Raw genomic sequence first — 18,798 nt, forward strand, 5'->3', positions numbered from 1 at the left:
CAAAGGTATTGACAAAGCCAACACAGAAAAAGTCAAATACTCTGAGTCATAAGTGGACACTAAATCCATGTATATACAGAACTGAAAATATAATCTGCTTCTTTAACACAAAGGGACATCCATTAGACACATTAAAGCTCATCTTGAAGAACATAGAAGATACAGCTTAATGAGATTCTGAGATTGATTAGCCAATGCCAGCAAAGCGCTGAAGGATTTCATCTGGAACCCTCGCTCTCAGAGGTGGAGACAAACATTTTAAAACAGGGTGCTGACAGAAGATATTGTAGACAAAACCCAAGAGCTCCGGAGGATGTGGGGCTGAGTAATGTTCTTAAAAATAACTTTCCATAATAAAGAGTCCACAGTGATCAACAAATTTTAACCAATCTATGAACTGTTATCACTGTGTAACATCATAAATAGATCAACATAAAAATATTTTTTAAATGTTTAATTAGATTTTGCAATGTTCCAAGAGTCTACGAAAGCCTATAATGATTTCATGAAGTGTTTTACATTCTATAATTAATACAGTACACTCTGTAGCTTTAAAGAATAACTCTTGCCAATAATGCTGAACAACAAAACACACAAAAATAAATTCTCCTGCATCACCACCTGTTTCGGCCATGTTTTTTTCACCCAACACAACACACTCTTTCACTCTTCATCTGTTGTGCTTTCTCTCCCTTCCTCTCTTGCTCCCTCAATCCATCACAATCCTTGCTCTCTCCTTCTCTCACTTCCCTCTCTCCCTGGACACAGGTGTGACTCTAAGTGCTGTTTAATGTCTCTAATGAAAATTAATGTCTTCAAAGCGGTAAGCTAGACACTCTTTCCAGTTGATTATTAGCGTGTTGGAATGAAAGTGGATAATTTATTGCTGTATCAAAGAGACCGATGGAAGGCACTCTGATGAGTCAAAGTGTCTTTAATTATTTTCTGATTGATAATCTCCCACTTATATAAAAGAAATCTCCAGGTTTTACGGAACAGATATGATAAATGAAACAGAAAATAAAAGTTTACAAGTCTGCTAATATCATAGTAATGTGATTCACATTCTCAGCTCTAACATGAAATACCACTGATGGTACTTATTACATTCATTAATCTTTTTTTTTAAGTCATTTTTAAAATTTGGAATAAATATGGAATAAAAGTAAAACATTTTTTATTGAATTTGAAATTTAGTAATCCCCTTCATTTCAATAATTTAGGAACACACTTTGGTCCTTGAACCTTTTGAGACAGAAGCTTGAGTAGGCTTTTCAATCCAGGGAATTCAGGGGGGAAATGTATTTGTTTTGAGATGTAACTGTCCAAAGATGACAAATGTAGTTTTGTTAATAGTATTTTCAACCTGTGTATCCAATTAAAGCATATCTCTGAGACCTGATAATAAAACATCATACAGCTTTGGAACAAGTAATAGGTTTATTCCTTGCTGAAAAAAAGAAGAAAGAAAACACAACGTTTCGGCCGTGGAGCCTTCTTCAGGTGTGTATGACTTCAAATGATGCATGACCTCATCCTGACTAAATATTGGGTAAAGCACAAATAAATGAATACCCTAGTCTTCTCATACTTTACTTTCAGTTGGTTTGAGTACACTGTCATGGATAAAGTTCATACTTATAACATTACTGGAAATCCAAAATTGACTTAATCAACATCCACACAAAAAGCTGGCAACATTATCGAAAAATGTGCATTATGCAGTCATTTTTCAGTCCTACACAAAAGAAAACCTTTTATCTTTGTCAACTTCTATAAGAAAAGAAAATGTTCTAATTGACTCTAATTGAAACACTTCCTGCAATTTGTATAAATGTAAAGTGACAGGTGCTGAAATCAAAATGACAGCAGAAAAGGGTCAATGTCTATAATCTTCTCCCTGGCAGGAAAGCGTTCACTGTATTTTTTCTCCTATTTCATAAAGACAGACATCTCTGTAAAAAAAAGTAATCATTAACAACACATTCCTGAAAAAAGTACAGAAATGTTAATTATTATGATTAGAAATGCTGCTTCCCCCCAGATAGTTCATCTAAAGTGCAAATTTCTCACACTGTTTTGCTTGACACAACCCTTCATGCAGCCCGTCAAGGTACGAATGTTAAATATTTTCCTCTTTGCAGCCTTTATACTTCCAGCTGGAGTATAAAATACCCAAAGGTATTTTTACCAATGTCCTTCAATCTTAATTTAACCTGGATTTGCAAATGGCATTAATAACTTTTGTTAAGACACGTTTGCACATTTTAATTAGGTGATGATTTCCTTCATTTCATGATGGCAGAGAGAAGCATCAATAGGGAATCCTAATCTGTGGAATGCAGGCAGAGCTGGACCATAACCTGAATAATCAAAAAAAGACATTATGAACATTCGTTTTAAATACTTTTATGTCAGGTTAAAAAGTCAAATGCATTCCCACTTAACAGACTGTTTTGTACCTTATTAAGGCACTTTTGTGAGTACATACAGTATATATATCTTTAATTCGTTCCCAAATCATAATTTATCTTAGTCGTTTAAATCAATTACCTACAGTACCTACCAATTACCTACCTACCGTTTTATCTGCTTATCTAAAAGACATCACAGACAATGGCCTCCATAGTACACACAGCATTGGTGACTGTAAGAACACTCTGTAAATTTAGACTTTAGACTTGGTCCTTTGTTATTTCAATTTTCCTATGTTCTTTAACACTACAACACAGCACAACATCGGGACTTTTTTTGAGAGCAAAGAAATCAGACACCCCATGGGTTTTACTCAGAAAATGAGAAAATTAGTAGAAAGCAGCCATTTCATACAATAGTTCTTTTAATTCTGCAAGTTCTGCAAATCATACTAAAATATAAAGACCACAAAGTTAGTAATCTAACTGTACATCTGAGACACCAATCCAAATTGTCTAATGGGCCTAATGCTCAGATTACAATTACACAATTACACAAAACCACATTCACGTACCCTTGCAACATCAAGAGCAATAATTTGGACAATGTTCATATTCAAGGTGTTTTGACTTCATGAATGAATAATATACTGCACCTTCAAACATTTTAACCCACACAGAGTACTAAACCAGACTGATGATATACAGATGAGAAACTGTATTCGTGGTCTGGCTTTTTGGTATCAGTACAAAAGTTGGCAACAAAACCAGTACATTTTCAGTTAACAGTGTTACTACATTTTTCACGGTTCCTGACATAAAAGTAACTGTCCCATTGTCGATCTTTCCCATTGGCAAAATTCAAAGTATGGACATTTTTAGCTAAAGGATTGTGATCAATGTACAAACCATTAACATTTTAAGCAAATTTGAGAAGCACTATATCGTCTATGGCCTTTAAATGTCAATTACAGGAAGGCAGTGGCATTATAAACAGTTAACACTGAATGCACCCGCACTGATGTGCTTCAGCTCACTTTAAAAACTTGTTCCAAGGACCAACACGTAAGGTTTAATTTAAAGTTTACAAGCAAGTCCTGATTTCTTCATGTGTTTCACTGATGATAATATAAGAAAGCTTAATAAACGAGAGGAGGCCACTCAGCCTGTGTGTTATTACTTTAGTAGGTAATCTGAGGATCTCATCCATATACTTCTTGAAAGAAACCAGTTTCAACACCATGGCTGATTGGCTGGCACTCCCAAACCCTTTGTATAATAAATGCCTCCTGTTTTCTGTTTTAAATCATTTAAAAAATCATATATTAAAAAAAAAATACATTATCATGTACAGTAGTTTATACTTATGGGTCTTACACTGTCCACAAAGGATACAAATCTGCAAAGAGAGGCCCCTGTGGATATTCTGTCCATTCATATCCTCAGAACATTTTGAAATTCTGTAGTTCTAAAATGTTCCAGCTATGCTGTTGTAGACAAAACTCAGAAAGAAAATCTAGTTTGCTGTCTGTCCACTGCTGATTACAAAGAAATAGTCAAGGCTCTCAGAATGAACCTACTGTATGACAAAATGTTGATTATGTAACTGAGGCGTTTTTTCTCTCCACATCTAGACTCAGCTGGTATCTTAAAGGGCAAAAGGGGTTATTTCAGTTAACAGATGTCCACCTGACTCATACTTTGGAATTCTTTTTTTTTTCTTGCCGGTTTGAAAAATGAATGTCATGGATGTTTGTGAGGGTCATGTCAAGTTTTTTTTTTTGGGGGGGGGGGGGGTGATTTGCTGCAAGAAGAAAAGATAACTTACCCTGGCTGTGTATCATTAGTCACACAATGGTAAGTAAATGTTCCAAACATCTGGACTCCGAGAATTCCATACAGGAGAAGGAAGAAAAGCAGGAATATGGACACACTCCAGATCTGTTCTCCAGAGCGCCTAAGGTGAGAAACAGAACAGCAAATCAATTTCCACAATCACAAAGTCATATACTGATTTCACAAACAATTCAGATCCTCCCTATTGTGTCCCATGTTGTGAAATTACAAAAAGATACATACTGTACACAGTGTTTTAAATGTATTTATTCAAAACCTAAATGTTCATACTGAAGATTTCTAGGGTAAGAATTTACAGCAAATGTCAGCAAAAACTTAAGAGAAATAAACAAAATACCTATGCAATCAGGATATTCCAACGTGATTCAACATTTAGTAGAAAAATGGTTGGCAGCAAATACAGCCACAAGTTTAACTAGGGTAAGTCTCTCCCAGCTTTGCATACCGGCTTGGTTCAATTTTTGCCCATTCGTCTTGGCAGATTTGGTCAAGCTCTCAAGTTGCTTGGGGATCAATTATGGATTGTAGTTTTCAAATGTTTCCAGAGATTTTCCACAGGACTGAAGTCAAGATATCTGAATTTTCAAATGTTTCCAGAGATTTTCCACACGATCCAAGTCAGGCCCACTCAATGACATTTAAATTCTTATTCTCCTGCTGAAAGGTGAAATTCTCATCCCAGTTTTAGATCTGAAGCAGTTTTCCTCTACGATTTGCCAGTGCTTTGTTCCATCTATGCTCCCCCGTGTCTTGAAGGGTTTCCTATTCCTTGCTGACAAGAAGCAGGACTATTACATACTGTAATTATGCCACCATCCTTTTCCTTAGAGAGAGTGTTTACTTAGTGATGTACTGTACTACTGTATGTTGGGTTAATGTGTGATGTACAGTAATGCGTTGAATTTAAATTAAAAATAGCCAATTTTGTCCTGTCAGATCACAAATCCCCTTTGCATACATGTTTGCAGATTCATGTAGGTGTTTTGTAGGTGTTTTTTTTCTTCAGTTACATGCAGTCCCTTCAATGAAGTGACAGGAATATTGTTGACACCTTGATGTTTGCTCATGCCTCAGCTACTGAACTTTGTAGTTCTTTGAAAGACCTTTTGGCCTCACAGTGGCTTGCTTACTTACTGTAGCTAGGGATAGCCTGATTTAGGCAGTGTTTAGGTGCTTTCTACTTCTTTATGATTAGCTTCACCATGATTAAAGCAATATTAAGGGTCTTTGAAATGTTTACAATTCTCTCTTCGTTTGTGGCTTTTTAAACATTTATCCGTGAGTTATTGCTCTTATGAAGTTATTGGTCTTCATGGGGACCTTATAGAGACAGATACAATATATTTATTCTGAAATCATGATAACCTACATTTTCCAAAGATAGAGGTAATCTAACTAATTGTGTGGCTCAGTAAGGTAATGTAAGAGAGTTTTTTTCATTAATTCACCTGAGTTAATTAATTAATTAACACTTCCCAATATTAATGATCTATTTTTCCTGTTTTTTTTTTGCAGAGCGTGTGTGGAGTGGTTAGTGCCTAAAATAACAGGAAAATGTGTAAACTGAGCAAGAGACTGAATTTTTTTACAAGGAATTGTATTTTTTAAATAAACACATTAGAATTTCAAGAAACATCTATCTTACTTCAAAATATTTGTAATTCTCGTGCGCGGCAGCTCAAATCTGAAGTAAATTCGGAAAGCTCTAATCATTATAAGGGCTCTTGGTATTCTCAGCATTCCCCAAGGTGACATCTGGTCGACCAGCTCTGCTATTTCAAACACCTAACAAAAACAATGGAATAGAAACAATTGTCCAATCAGTTAAACAGTTCACAGCCACAAAGCCAGGAAACAAATGATCAATATTTTTAATTACCTGTAGTACCAAAGAAATCCAGAGACAAAAAACCATGATGCCATCAAACACACACCAACGGTCCTTTACATAGGAGTTATCCCCCTAAAAAGAGAAAAAATATTTCAACACATTTCAGTTATGATTCTTTAATTCACACGTAAATCCAATATTTTAAATCTGATCTTGAAATGGAAAGTCAACAGGTGAATTGCAGATGCTGTGAAACCACTGGAGGAATAAAACTGGGCAAGGAAATGTCAGAACATATGGTAGGACTCAGATTTCATTGGCTTCCTATTAACCCAAGCTCGCCTTTTCAGAAATGTGGTCACAATTTGATTGCCAGTGCAATTACACACTGGCTTTATAAACAATAAAAACAAAATCTATATTTTTTAAAATAATATCAAAATTACATTATTGTATGTATGTATCAATTGCTAGATATGAATACTTCATTACTGACATTGAAGAAGAACACAAAAGGCATACATTGCTTATAATACAAAAAGTAAATAATTCAATTTAAAGAACGATTTCAGTTAATGTGAGTTTGGAGTTGCATATAAAGACTTCTTGTCATGTAACCACTTATGATACCCATATAAACTGTGCGTGTGACAGATGAAAATCACACACAGTAAGTACTTACTATTATGCATTCAATAATATAATATTATTCAATATTGTTCAGTATTCAATAATAAGAACAATATTCAGACTTCTGCACAGTTTTCATGTATTGCTGCTTCAAATCTTGCAATAATAACACTCTGAAGTAGCAATTACAGAGACAGGTATTATTCTGTTATTTACACACAACCTACTCCACACATTCATTATACAAATGAAAAAGAAAAGAAGTAAACAGATAATATGAAATAAAAATGGAAAAGTCACGATGGCACCTTTCCAAATTCTTTGCTAAATTAAATTAGGTGCACAAAATGACCTTACCCACAGAATTATCTGAGATATTTCTGAGGGGTCTCTGACTGTATAGATCCCATGATTTGTAATAAACACATCTGTCTCAATATATTCCATACATTTATTTGCCTCTCTAATGTTCTTCTGACAGGTAGAGGATTTAAAGGACTCAAAGTTTTATTGAGGCAGAGATCAAGAGAAAGGGATAAAAATATTTGAAAGACCATTAATATGTCAATGACTTGGAAGTGGAAGGCACCAGATGCTGCCTAGTTCATGGTTTCCTTCCAATCTAAGCAGCCAGGCAGGGAGAACACTGATTAATACCACCATGAAGCCAACAGCAACTCTGAAAGAGAATGTCTGAGATAGAAGAAATTGTCCATGAGACAAGGCTGGCATATATGGCTGAGTGGAAAGAAGGAAGACATTGCTGAAAAAACATCTCAAATCCTGCATGCCTGTTAGAAACAAAGCATACAATTGGTACTGTTATGTGGCATTGGAAATGTATGGTCTAAATCAAGAAACACAGTGCATAACTCAGTCAAAACACCATCCCTACTGTCAAACATGGTTTCAGTCACATTATGTTATTGTTCTGCTTCTTATTAGCAGAGACTGAGAAGCTGGGCAGGACTAAGGATAAAACAGATGAAGAAAAATTCAGGTCAATCCTACAGGAAAAGCTGCTTTAGCTTGCTAAATATCTCAAACTTGGACAAAACGTCATTTTTCAACAGGATGGAGTAGCTTAAGAATTAGATGGAATAAAAATGTCCTTGAGTGGCCCTCAAAATCCTGACTTGGATCCAACTGGGAATTTGTGGAAAGACTTGAAAACTACTGTCTATAAGCAATCCTCTAGCAACTGGAGAGCTTGATAAAATCTGTCAAGGAAAACGGCCACAAACTGAACCAAAAAGGCCACCGAAAAGGCGATAGGGACTTTTGTGGCTACAATTCCTGCCGAAGTTGCTTCTACCAAATATTGATGGTCTTTTTACACTTTAGTTTTTGTTGACATTTACTGTAACTTATCTTACTCATAGATGTCTTCAGTTTGAGCATTCCAATTTTTAATAAAATATTTAAAAAATGTGTATGTATCATTTTGTAGTTTCAAAAATAGAATACCTTAGGGTTTTAATACTTTTGCAGGTCACTGTAAATATCTTAAAATTCTGTCCGTTCTCACATCCCTTAACCAAGTCTTGCTTAGGAGTCTAAACATGTTCTCTTATAAAATATATTTCTAAGACTAAGAAATAACTATTCTTTCCAAATAACGTAAGGTCAAAAGAGCAACTATATGACTAATAAGGTGAGGAATTATACTTCAAGAAAGATAATAATAACCAAAATGATATAAAATAACATCCAGTCATTCAGATTAAGGTCAATTAAGAAAACTGACCTTAATCTGCTTTAAGAATCACTTGCAATACAATAATCATGATAAACGAGTTAGACATTTATCTGAAGGCAAAGTTAAATGCCAAAGACCCAGGAAATGAGTACAAATCAAATTATCAATGCAGCAGCCCCAAACAGTTTGATGTATAATTTTTAACTTTCCTAGAACTACTGATATTTTAAATCTGTGCTATTTATACAGCGGTAGTAAGGATACTTTTGAAAAAATGAAAAATGCAACCCCTTTCAAAATGAGGTCTCCATCTGAGCCCACATTTATAGTACAGTACAGTATGTAGTGTGCAAGTGGTCATTACACTCATGCAAAGCTACACAACTTACTCCTTACATCACTTACTTACATCAGCTAGACCCACAAACCTCAAGATGCATTGCTACCTGGGAAGTATAATGTAAAGGTCAAGTAAAAACCTGGTTATACTTTGTTATCAGTATTTTGGAAAAAATGAAGTAGTGACCATGAAATATACAAAATGTGAGGAGGTTATGTAACTTTTATAATGGAAATACCATGGTTTAGTGCAGCCTGTAAAGTTGTAAAGACCATAGTGAAATCTGCTTTAATCATATTCAGGATCTCAAGCACACTTTCTTTATGAAGCTTCTTACATCAAAGCTAGTATTTAAAGCCAGGTAGATACAGTAACTCTTAACAACTACATCAGAACAGGACAATTGGGTGTGTCACCACACACCCCTTCCTCAAGAGGTCATCTGGGAGCCTATTGTATAAATAGAGTAAACCCAAAGGACAATTCCACTGTTAAATATGTAAGAAGCAGTTTCATTACTGGGCCACATTGTATCCCAAACAACATTCCTATAAGAATAACTGAACAGAGGTTTAGACGAGAAAGAGTAGCAAAGCAATTCCAAAATTAGTCACATTCTACACTACCAGGCAATGTACAAGGAGTGACAGAATCTCTAACACCTCAAAGTTCAACAAGAGAACTAACCAGGTGGCCACCTCCCCTGGTGCCTTAAGGTATATGGGTAAATTGATTATTTTTACATTTCTACACATAAAATCTTATCTTTTGTTTTCTTTTGTTTCTTTTGTTTTGTCTTCTTAACAATAATAGCTGGCAGAAATACTTTGTTACTCAGCTAAGCACCTGTGTGAATAAATGGGTGGAGAGAGGGTGTTGAGGAAGAAGGCTGGCAGCCAGCTGGTAACTGCTTTCTAGGCTAAATTTTTGGCCCTATGACTAAATTTTGTTTTAGCCTGTAGCGTTGGTGGGTAAACCATAGCTGCAGTTTTAATATGCCAGAGAAATAATCCTATTTACTAGTCCTTTTCCGTTCTTTCTCTCATCTCAGCCTGCTAAAGCCAAGAAACAGAGGAATCAGAGAAAGTGGAAGTGTATTTAAAACACTTCTTTATCCAAAATGCTGTGGGAGTCTGGAACAAGCTACACAGCCATGTTGTTGAAATCAATAATCTGGTGGCTGGATGAGATACTTGGATTAATTAGTTACTAACTACTAAAATGGCTAGATGGACTGAATGGCCTCTCATTTTTAATTTTTTTACAGTACAGTATGTTCTTAATCCTGGATCCTCCATAACAGGTAAGTGTTTTCAAATTAAACACCGACATGCTAGCAGAATATACAATACAGTACCTGTATATGCAGACTGGGTGAGGGTACACATCACAAGATGGAAAGAAATAGCTATATTAGTGAGTTTAAATAAGGTTGGATTTCAACAAATGTATTGAAAATAACAATAAAGTCTAACAAAGTTATTAAGTAGGCTGATGATGAAGGGAACTAGACAAGAAACATCGAACAGGAAAGTGATCAGTATGGGTACTTGTCTTTATCAGTTGGTGTAATGCTGATATTTTAAAGTTAATTCCACACTGAACTGTCAAAAACCAAAATGCACATTGTTTTTGGCTGTGAGATGCAGATGTGTAAAGATGAAAGGAAGAGCACAGGAATAAGAGCTACTGTAAAGAGGAGAAAGCAAAAGAAATGTAAAGCTGGGAGTAAGAATAAGGAACACCTTCCTTGGATGTTCTTATTGTTCCTTTACCTTGACCTCCAGGCAGTCCGTCAGACCCAGAATGTACAGTAACAGGCTATACAGATAGCCCGTACAAGAGGTCTGTCTGATCAAGATTCATCAGGTGATACATGTACTATACTGTACATGTACTGTAGGTCTCAATCTGCTTCGAATAAACTTTTGCAAATATCTTTATACTGTATCTGAGTCTAATAGAGAAAACAGCCTGTAACAATAGCGTTCTATGGTGTCTACTTTTCCGTTTTTCAAAATAAAGTTAGACCTCGTTTGGATCATTATTAAAAGAGACAGTTTGCACTGAAAAACTATACTGCAGTTTAAAATTAAGGACATACCTGATCACACACCACTAGTAGCAACAGAGGTGGAATGCCGTCTTAGCTAGGAGGTTTTCACCCTTACACAGATTGAGCTACTGTACAAACAACTGCTTCCATTCTTTCAACGGTAAAAGAACATTTAAATGCTTAGCCTGTTTTATTGAGGAGTTAACTGAGTTGATTTCAGTAAGTTAAAAAAATCTTATCTTGGCCCCGTCTTTGAAGCATAGAGATGTCTTGGAGAAATTTACTGATTTACAGTTGCAGAATACAACATTGTCATTGTTATTGATTGCCTCAATAGGAGCTAGACACCCATTTTGTTTTGGCCTACTGTAGTGTGAGAAACCTATTAGTGAGTTCAGCATGTTGAGAGCAGAGTAGCCGTGTCTTGTACTGTACAGTGGTGTGAAGAAGCGTTTGCCCCCTTCCTGATTTCTTATTTTTTTGCATGTTTGTCACACTGAAATGTTTCAGATCATCAAACAAATTGAAATATTAGACAAAGATAACACAAGTAAACACAAAATGCAGTTTTTAAATGAAGGTTTTTATTATTAAGGGAAAAAAAAATTCAAACCTACATGGCCCTGTGTGAAAAAGTGATTGCCCCCTAAACCTAATAACTGGTTGGGCCACCCTCAGCAGCAACAACTACAATCAAGCGTTTGCGATAACTGGCAATGAGTCTTTTACAGCGCTGTGGAGGAATTTTGGCCCACTCATCTTTGCAGAATTGTTGTACTTCAGCCACATTGGAGGGTTTTCGAGCCTTAACCGCTTTTTTAAGGTCATGCCACAACATCTCAATCGGATTCAGGTTAGGACTTTGACTAGGCCACTCCAAAGTCTTCATTTTGTTTTTCTTAAGCCATTCAGAGGTGGACTTGCTGGTGTGTTTTGGATCATTGTCCTGCTGCAGAACCCAAGTGTGCTTCAGCATGAGGTCACGAACAGATGGCCGGACATTCTCCTTCAGGATTTTTTGGTAGACAGCAGAATTCATGGTTCCATTTACCACAGCAAGTCTTCCAGGTCCTGAAGCAGCAAAACAGCCCCAGACCATCACACTACCACCACCATATTTTACTGTTGGTATGATGTTCCTTTTCTGGAATGCTGTGTTACTTTTATGCCAGATGTAATGGGATACACACCTTCCAAAAGTTCAACTATTGTCTCGTCAGTCCACAGAGTATTTTCCCAAAAGTCTTGGGGATCATCAAGATGTTTTCTGGCAAAACTGAGACAAGCCTTTATGTTCTTTTTGCTCAGCAATGGTTTTCGTCTTGGAACTCTGCCATGCAGGCCATTTTTGCCCAGTCTCTTTCTTATGGTGGAGTCATGAACACTGACCTTAACTGAGGCAAGTGAAGCCTGCAATTCTTTGGATGTTGTTGTGGGGTTTTCTGTGACCTCTTGGATGTGTCGTCGCTGTGCTCTTGGGGTAATTTTGGTCAGCCGGCCACTCCTGGGAAGGTTCACCACTGTTCCATGTTTTCGCCATTTGTGGATAATGGCTCTCACTGTGGTTCGCTGGAGTCCCAAAGCTTTAGAAATGGCTTTATAACCTTTTCCAGACTGATAAATCTTAATTACTCTGTTTCTCATTTGTTCCTGAATTTCTTTGGATCGCAGCATGTTGTCTAGCTTTTGAGGATCTTTTGGTCTACTTCACTTTGTCAGGCAGGTCCTATTTAAGTGATTTCTTGATTGAGAACAGGTGTGGCAGTAATCAGGCCTGGGTGTGGCTAGAGAAATTGAACTCAGTTTTCTAAAGATGTGATAAACCACAGTTGATTTATGTTTTAACAGGGCGGGGGCAATCACTTTTTCACACAGGGCCATGTAGGTTTGGATTTTTTTTCCCCTTAATAATAAAAACCTTAATTTAAAAACTGCATTTTGTGTTTACTTGTGTTATCTTTGTCTAATATTTCAATTTGTTTGATGATCTGAAACATTTCAGTGTGACAAACATGCAAAAAAAATAAGAAATCAGGATGGGGGCAAACACTTTTTCACAGCACTTTATATTACTGTGCAAGATCCTCGCTACTTGAAACATCACATCACAGTTTGATGAAAGGCTTTACAATTTAAGCGCTCTGATCCCAAAAAATATAGCAAAAAGGTTGCTTCCAAGCTTTATCAAATGTGATGGGTCCAAAAAATAAAAGACTTGAAAACAGTTGAAAACAGAAAATACCACCTAGTTCACTTGTGGTGACTGTTGATGTTAGCCATCTTAGCAGAGAGTTTTGTAAAAAAAAGGAAGCTTTCCTTACTAAACACCTTCCAGCAGACTGACAATACTTTAGTTAGATAAGTGGCTTCCACCTTCCAATTTAGGCAGGTGGGACTGAAGCAGAGACTTCTTCTTCTTGAAGTCCAATGCTGTCAGGTTTTGGGCAACCCAGATAAAATCCCCCACCATACTTTGCTTGGCATCAGATGATGGAGTATTCACAATCCTCTGCTCCATATTCTGTGGCTGAGATTAGATGATCTCCAGAATAATGCTGAGTGACAACTTTAACATCAGCACAGAGATGGGTTTTCCGAGAGTTCTCTGGCAACCCACAATGAAATCCCAGTGAACAGAATTGTGAAACTGAGAGAAATGGTTTCACTCCCCAGTGGGTGCTTTCAGAAAGGTGTGGTGTCTGGTGCTGAACCTTAGTAAGAAGATTCTTTCTGGTTTTTTTCCCTAGAGGGTAGAGGGTGCCCAGATCCATATCTAATGAGATACAGCTCTCAGGGGCCCGAATAACAGCAGAGCTATGAAAGCTTCTCTAAACTGAAGTTGCACTTAACTGAAAAAAAAGAGTGTAGCGCCTTTAGATTAAGATGTTATTTTGGCAGAGAGCCACCAGAAGTCCTCTCAAGAGTAATTCAATATTTCAAAGTTTGTATAATGTTATCATTATATAAAATATATAAAATGTATATTTAATTTAAGAATCCAATAACTGGCAATTATATTGCATATGTTTCCTCCACAGTATTTTTTACGGAAAATATATTTTATCTGAACTAGAATTAAAGGAAATCAGTGCTATGAATTCTTCTTAACCACGATTTTTAACACAATACATTAACATATTTATGTTTTCTTTTGAAAAAAACATTGTTAAAAAATGTTTTTTTTTCTGTCTTACCAGGGTAATTGTTTATTAAACGTTATATAAATAACATAAAAAGGAACCTAGGTCAAATATTACTGCCATATTTTATGTACTGTATACTGATTAAGAGAAACGCGATTTAATGCATATGAATGGCTAAGAATTTTAAATAATTATCAAATCAAGTCAACAATGAAAGTAGTTAATGAAAAACAGAATTGGTACAAAACCTTCACATGCATGAGATATCTCTGTTGTATGGAAGCCCGTTTCCGCCAGGGAGTAAAAAAAAAATGCGCTATGGTATCTCAGAATTCCGACTTAGCATCTCAGAATTCCGACTTAGTAAGTCAGAATTCCGACTTAGTATCTCAGAATTGCGACTTATCAACTCAGAATTCCGACTTAGTATCTCAGAATTGCGACTTAGCAACTCAGAATTCCGACTTAGTATCTCAGAATTGCGACTTAGCAACTCAGAATTCCGACTTACTGTAGTATCTCAGAATTGCGACTTAGCAACTCAGAATTCCGATTTAGTATCTCAGAATTGTGACTTAGCAACTCAGAATTCCGACTTAGTAACTCAGAATTCCGACTTTATATCTCACATTTGCGACTTCGAAATAGCCATATTTCATTGTCTGTCCTTTTGTTATTGTAACGGATTCGGGTTCTAGGGCTTGTGCCCTCGCCGCTCCCACCCTAGTTCGTGCCTCGCTGCACTGGCTCGAACCTGAGTCTTGCCAGCTGAGCTAAAGAAGACCTTCTTTTTTAAGTAAAAAAGGACATACAATGGAAATAAGTAAAAAGTATGTTTCAGCTTTTATAATTGTGAATTCTTCTGGATGATACTAAGTCGGAATTCTGAGTTGCTAAGTCGCAATTCTGAGTTACTAAGTCGGAATTCTGACTTACTAAATCGGAATTCTGAGTTGCTAAGTCACAATTCTGAGATACTAAGTCGGAATTCTGAGAAACCATAGCGCGTTTTTTTTTTTTACTCCCTGGCAGAAACGGGCTTCCATACTGATGGGACCACAGACAAATTCAATAATAGGATCACAGCAAAGAGCATTGTATTTAAAAAATGACTAATGCGAACTAAAATTGTTTCGAACTTTGTGCTTAATGTTTAATACGGCTGTATACAAACATTTGCATGCAAATAATGATGAAACGTGGTTATGGACGGCAGTGACAATTCTAAACCACTCAAGATATTAATAAAAAGAAACTTTAAATACAAGTTTAAGCAAGTGCCTCCACAGTAAATATGGTCCAATAATTAAGTCTATTGACAAGTCACAGTTCTTTACTTTTCGGCAGGTAGGGTTGATAAAATAAAGGGATTTATAAAATTATGTACTGTACACCCCTAAAACAAGACAAAGCCAGATTCATGCTCCATAATTTGGTATAAATACACAAATCAAAGAAATAAAGGGCATCAACTATGCTCAATTACAATTAGGCCCGTTTTCTTTGTTTCCCTAAAGAGTAAAGGGATTTTTTGTGAGGAATTTGTTAAAAACCTCTCAGTATGCAATATCACATAAACAAAAAATGTAATCCAGTAGCAACCTATTTAAGATACAGTATATGTTTAGAGAAAAACACAAACACATATTAAATACCTATATTAATACACCCTTCATTTATTTCATTTAATTCAAATTCATTAATGGTATTCACCCGATTTCATGCATATCAATGTTGGTGATCAATTTTTATACACTGTAGTGATGGTTATAATAAAAAACAATATATATTTTTTAACATCTTCTTGTGTTTTACCCAACGAAGAGGCTTCTTCTTCTTGCAGCCCCACTATGAATGCCACATGCAAGATCAAATGGTAATTTTTATGATACTTTGTATGTTGAATATTGCCAGAGGGTATTAGAGATCTCCAAGTGTTGCCTTTGAATTTACAGTTACCTCTTATTACTTGTTTCACAGCACGTGAAGGCCAGATGAACTTGTGTCCTCTTTCTGACAGTGTGGCCACTATACCAGCAGCTTTAAATGTCTAAATAATGGAACTGTAGTAGAAATCGTTTTTTGTTGATTGTTCAATAGCTTTCCCCCACCTCGTGGAAGTCTCTAGTACTCAAAGAGGTCTCTGACCTTAACCGTGATGATGCTACTATTGAATGTTTTAGTAGGTTCCCTCCTGTTATATCCCAGGGAAACAGGAAACCTTTACAGGCCTCCATATACAGTAGTTCCAGAAGCTTCCATTTCACTTCCTGAACAGTGCAGAGCAGAATGTTACTATTGATTTGTTCTTGTTATGTTATTTAAAGGAATACTCCTAGATTTGAATAAATCTGACCCTCTTATTTTCTGGAATACAATGACAAATACGAATTTGGAAATAGGCCCTGGGCATAGGCAAACTAGACGACTGTCTAGGGCACTGAGGCCACCAGGAGGGCCCCTCCATGTGAAACACAATGTATTTTAATTGGCACACTCAAATGTGAGCGTAAAATAGGGCCCTGCTCTGTGCAATACTATTATGATCACACTAGTATTGCACAGTAGTTCTAATAATTGTAAAATTAGATTTTTCAAGCAAGACATGTGTCCAATCCATAACTCACTATGAGGGTTATAAATAAATCTGGAGGGCACTCTATGCATTGTATAGTTATAACATTTCACTTATCATTAATGTTTTAAGGGATTATTAGATCTTACTCTTCAAAAAATCATTAGAACTTAATATACACATAAAACATACAAACATTTAATGTTTAATGTCCAACACGTCATGTATATACAGTATAAATAAATGTTAGAAATATCTGAAGGCCCACAATATTTTTGATAACAGAACAGTTACTTTATTACGTTTCACCAGCAGATGATAAGACCAATAATAAACTGTGCTGCTAAATCCATTTTTTATTCAGACAATATTTGCTTTTAAAATTAACTGTCCTTGTTGTATTTTTAAATTGTCTCACACAGATACAGTATAAGCTGCAGTCATTACTGGAAAACAAATTCCTCTTTGCGTGTTTTATCAGAAATATACTGTATGACGTCTGCTTTGTTTGTAACAATATTAAAATTGTTTTTAGGCTGTCAAAAAAAAAACATAGCTCTTACTCCAATATGGCAAGGCAGGGTCATGCTATAGGTTTAGGGTTATGCTATAGGTGAGTACCTGGGGACTGTAAAGTTTTCTTGACAATTTCAAGGAATCATGGCAATCTTGTTTTTAAAGGATAATTTTGCTTTTATTCATCGATATTTAAATTGTCATTGTATTTATGCATAGTAAAACAGTTGCTACAGTATATCAAAAAGGAATCGCACTTTACCCTGCACTTTTATATTGAGAATATTCCGCCTGAATCAAGATGTCCTGTGTCTTAGGCAAGTAATTTGTTGAGCATTTTCAGGCTGTTTGCATCAGAGTTCATCACTTCCAGACAAAAAACTCTTTTTGCTTTACAATTTATTTCAAAATATCACAGCCTTTGACACATAGCATTCTGATTGTCACCTGTCACCAGTGGCATTTTCCGAACGACAGGCTGTTTCCTGCTGGGTTTCAGCTCTAGTTCATAAGGGTGATACCATTTTCTACCTTCAAGCCGCATTTGCAGTTTCACCTGCTACGAGTGACATTTCATAAGAGCACTTTGCAGACTTTAATAATTTCCAACTCTCTTATGGCAATTTGCACAGCAATTTGCTTGCTTTTACCATGCTTTTAGCATTCTTGTTAGCATTTGTTTTCATTTGGCAGTGCTTAATGTTATTAAGTGGAACTTACTCCTAAGCGTTAAGTGTTTCTGCCCATGAAAACATCATGGGTTTTCTGTCTACATTTTCAGTTGTGATCAACTTTTCTAAGCGAGATCTTTTATACATACTGTTACACTCTAAGTGTACTGTTATGCCATTTTAAAAAAGAGATCTTTAGGATCCAAAATGTTAACATAAAAAAACAGCAGATGATATTGATTTACTATATGTATATTTTATGTTTAAAATGTATCTGCAATGCTCAACAACTTGTTTGTGATGATTACAGTTTGTTTTTGGGACTCAATGTTAATAATGAAATGGTACAAAAATGACAGTAGAAGGCCCGCCTGACATGCCAGGCAGTAGAAAATGTTCCCTTTACAATCCTAATAAATTCCTGATTGTTCAGCTGACAGTGATTTACTGCACATGACCCCTTTTCTCATATTTAATTTGCCAATTAAGCTGTCTGACTTTCTTTTCTGGTAATTAGGTGCTATTAATAAAGCAGCTGCCCATGGTGTTCAAACTCAGTCTGTTTTATCATTTTAAATAAAAAGTGAAGGAAAAAAGGGAATAAATGCATTTCTTCAGATGTTTTAGATTTCTACATATAATTTTAGCAAAAAATGTATTACAATAACTCATGAAGCTTATTGTTTACTTCCATCCATCCATTTACTAATCCAGTACTATCCACTATCACTATCCAGTACAGGGTTGCAGGGGAGCTAAAGCCAATCCTGGCAAGCAACAGGCACAAGGCAGGGTCCACCCTGAATTAGAAACCAGTCCACACACACTCACACCAGGGCCAATTGTTCCAGACATCTGTTAACCAACCAGTATATCTTTGGACTGTGGGAGGAAACCCACATGAACACAGGGAGAACATACAAGCTCCACACAGATAGATCCCCAAGTCTGGAATTGAATCCAGGACTCCTTGACTGCAAGGCAGCAATGCTAACCACTACAACACCACTCCACTTTAATTGCTAACTTATTTTAGAATATAAAATCCAGAAATGTATCCTTCATA

The 18,798-nt window shown here is 36.1% G+C and overlaps 1 protein-coding gene across 6 annotated transcripts in view; it reads right to left on the reverse strand.

Annotated features, from left to right (window-relative positions):
- nalcn (sodium leak channel, non-selective) overlaps nucleotides 1-18,798 on the reverse strand; it is a 168,985-nt gene that overhangs the window by 127,990 nt on the left and 22,197 nt on the right. For all 6 annotated transcript variants that reach the window (XM_088604641.1, XM_088604616.1, XM_088604649.1 and 3 more), the window contains 3 exons: nucleotides 6,151-6,234; nucleotides 5,917-6,056; nucleotides 4,243-4,371 (listed from right to left, as the gene is read on the reverse strand). In XM_088604641.1, the coding sequence (XP_088460767.1) occupies nucleotides 4,243-4,371; nucleotides 5,917-6,056; nucleotides 6,151-6,234 (353 nt within the window). The remainder of the gene's footprint in view (nucleotides 1-4,242; nucleotides 4,372-5,916; nucleotides 6,057-6,150; nucleotides 6,235-18,798) is intronic.

This window comes from Lepisosteus platostomus, chromosome 2 (genome assembly GCF_059453375.1).
Source record: "Lepisosteus platostomus isolate fLepPlt1 chromosome 2, fLepPlt1.hap1, whole genome shotgun sequence".
In the NCBI taxonomy this organism is placed as follows: Eukaryota; Metazoa; Chordata; class Actinopteri; order Semionotiformes; family Lepisosteidae; genus Lepisosteus; species Lepisosteus platostomus.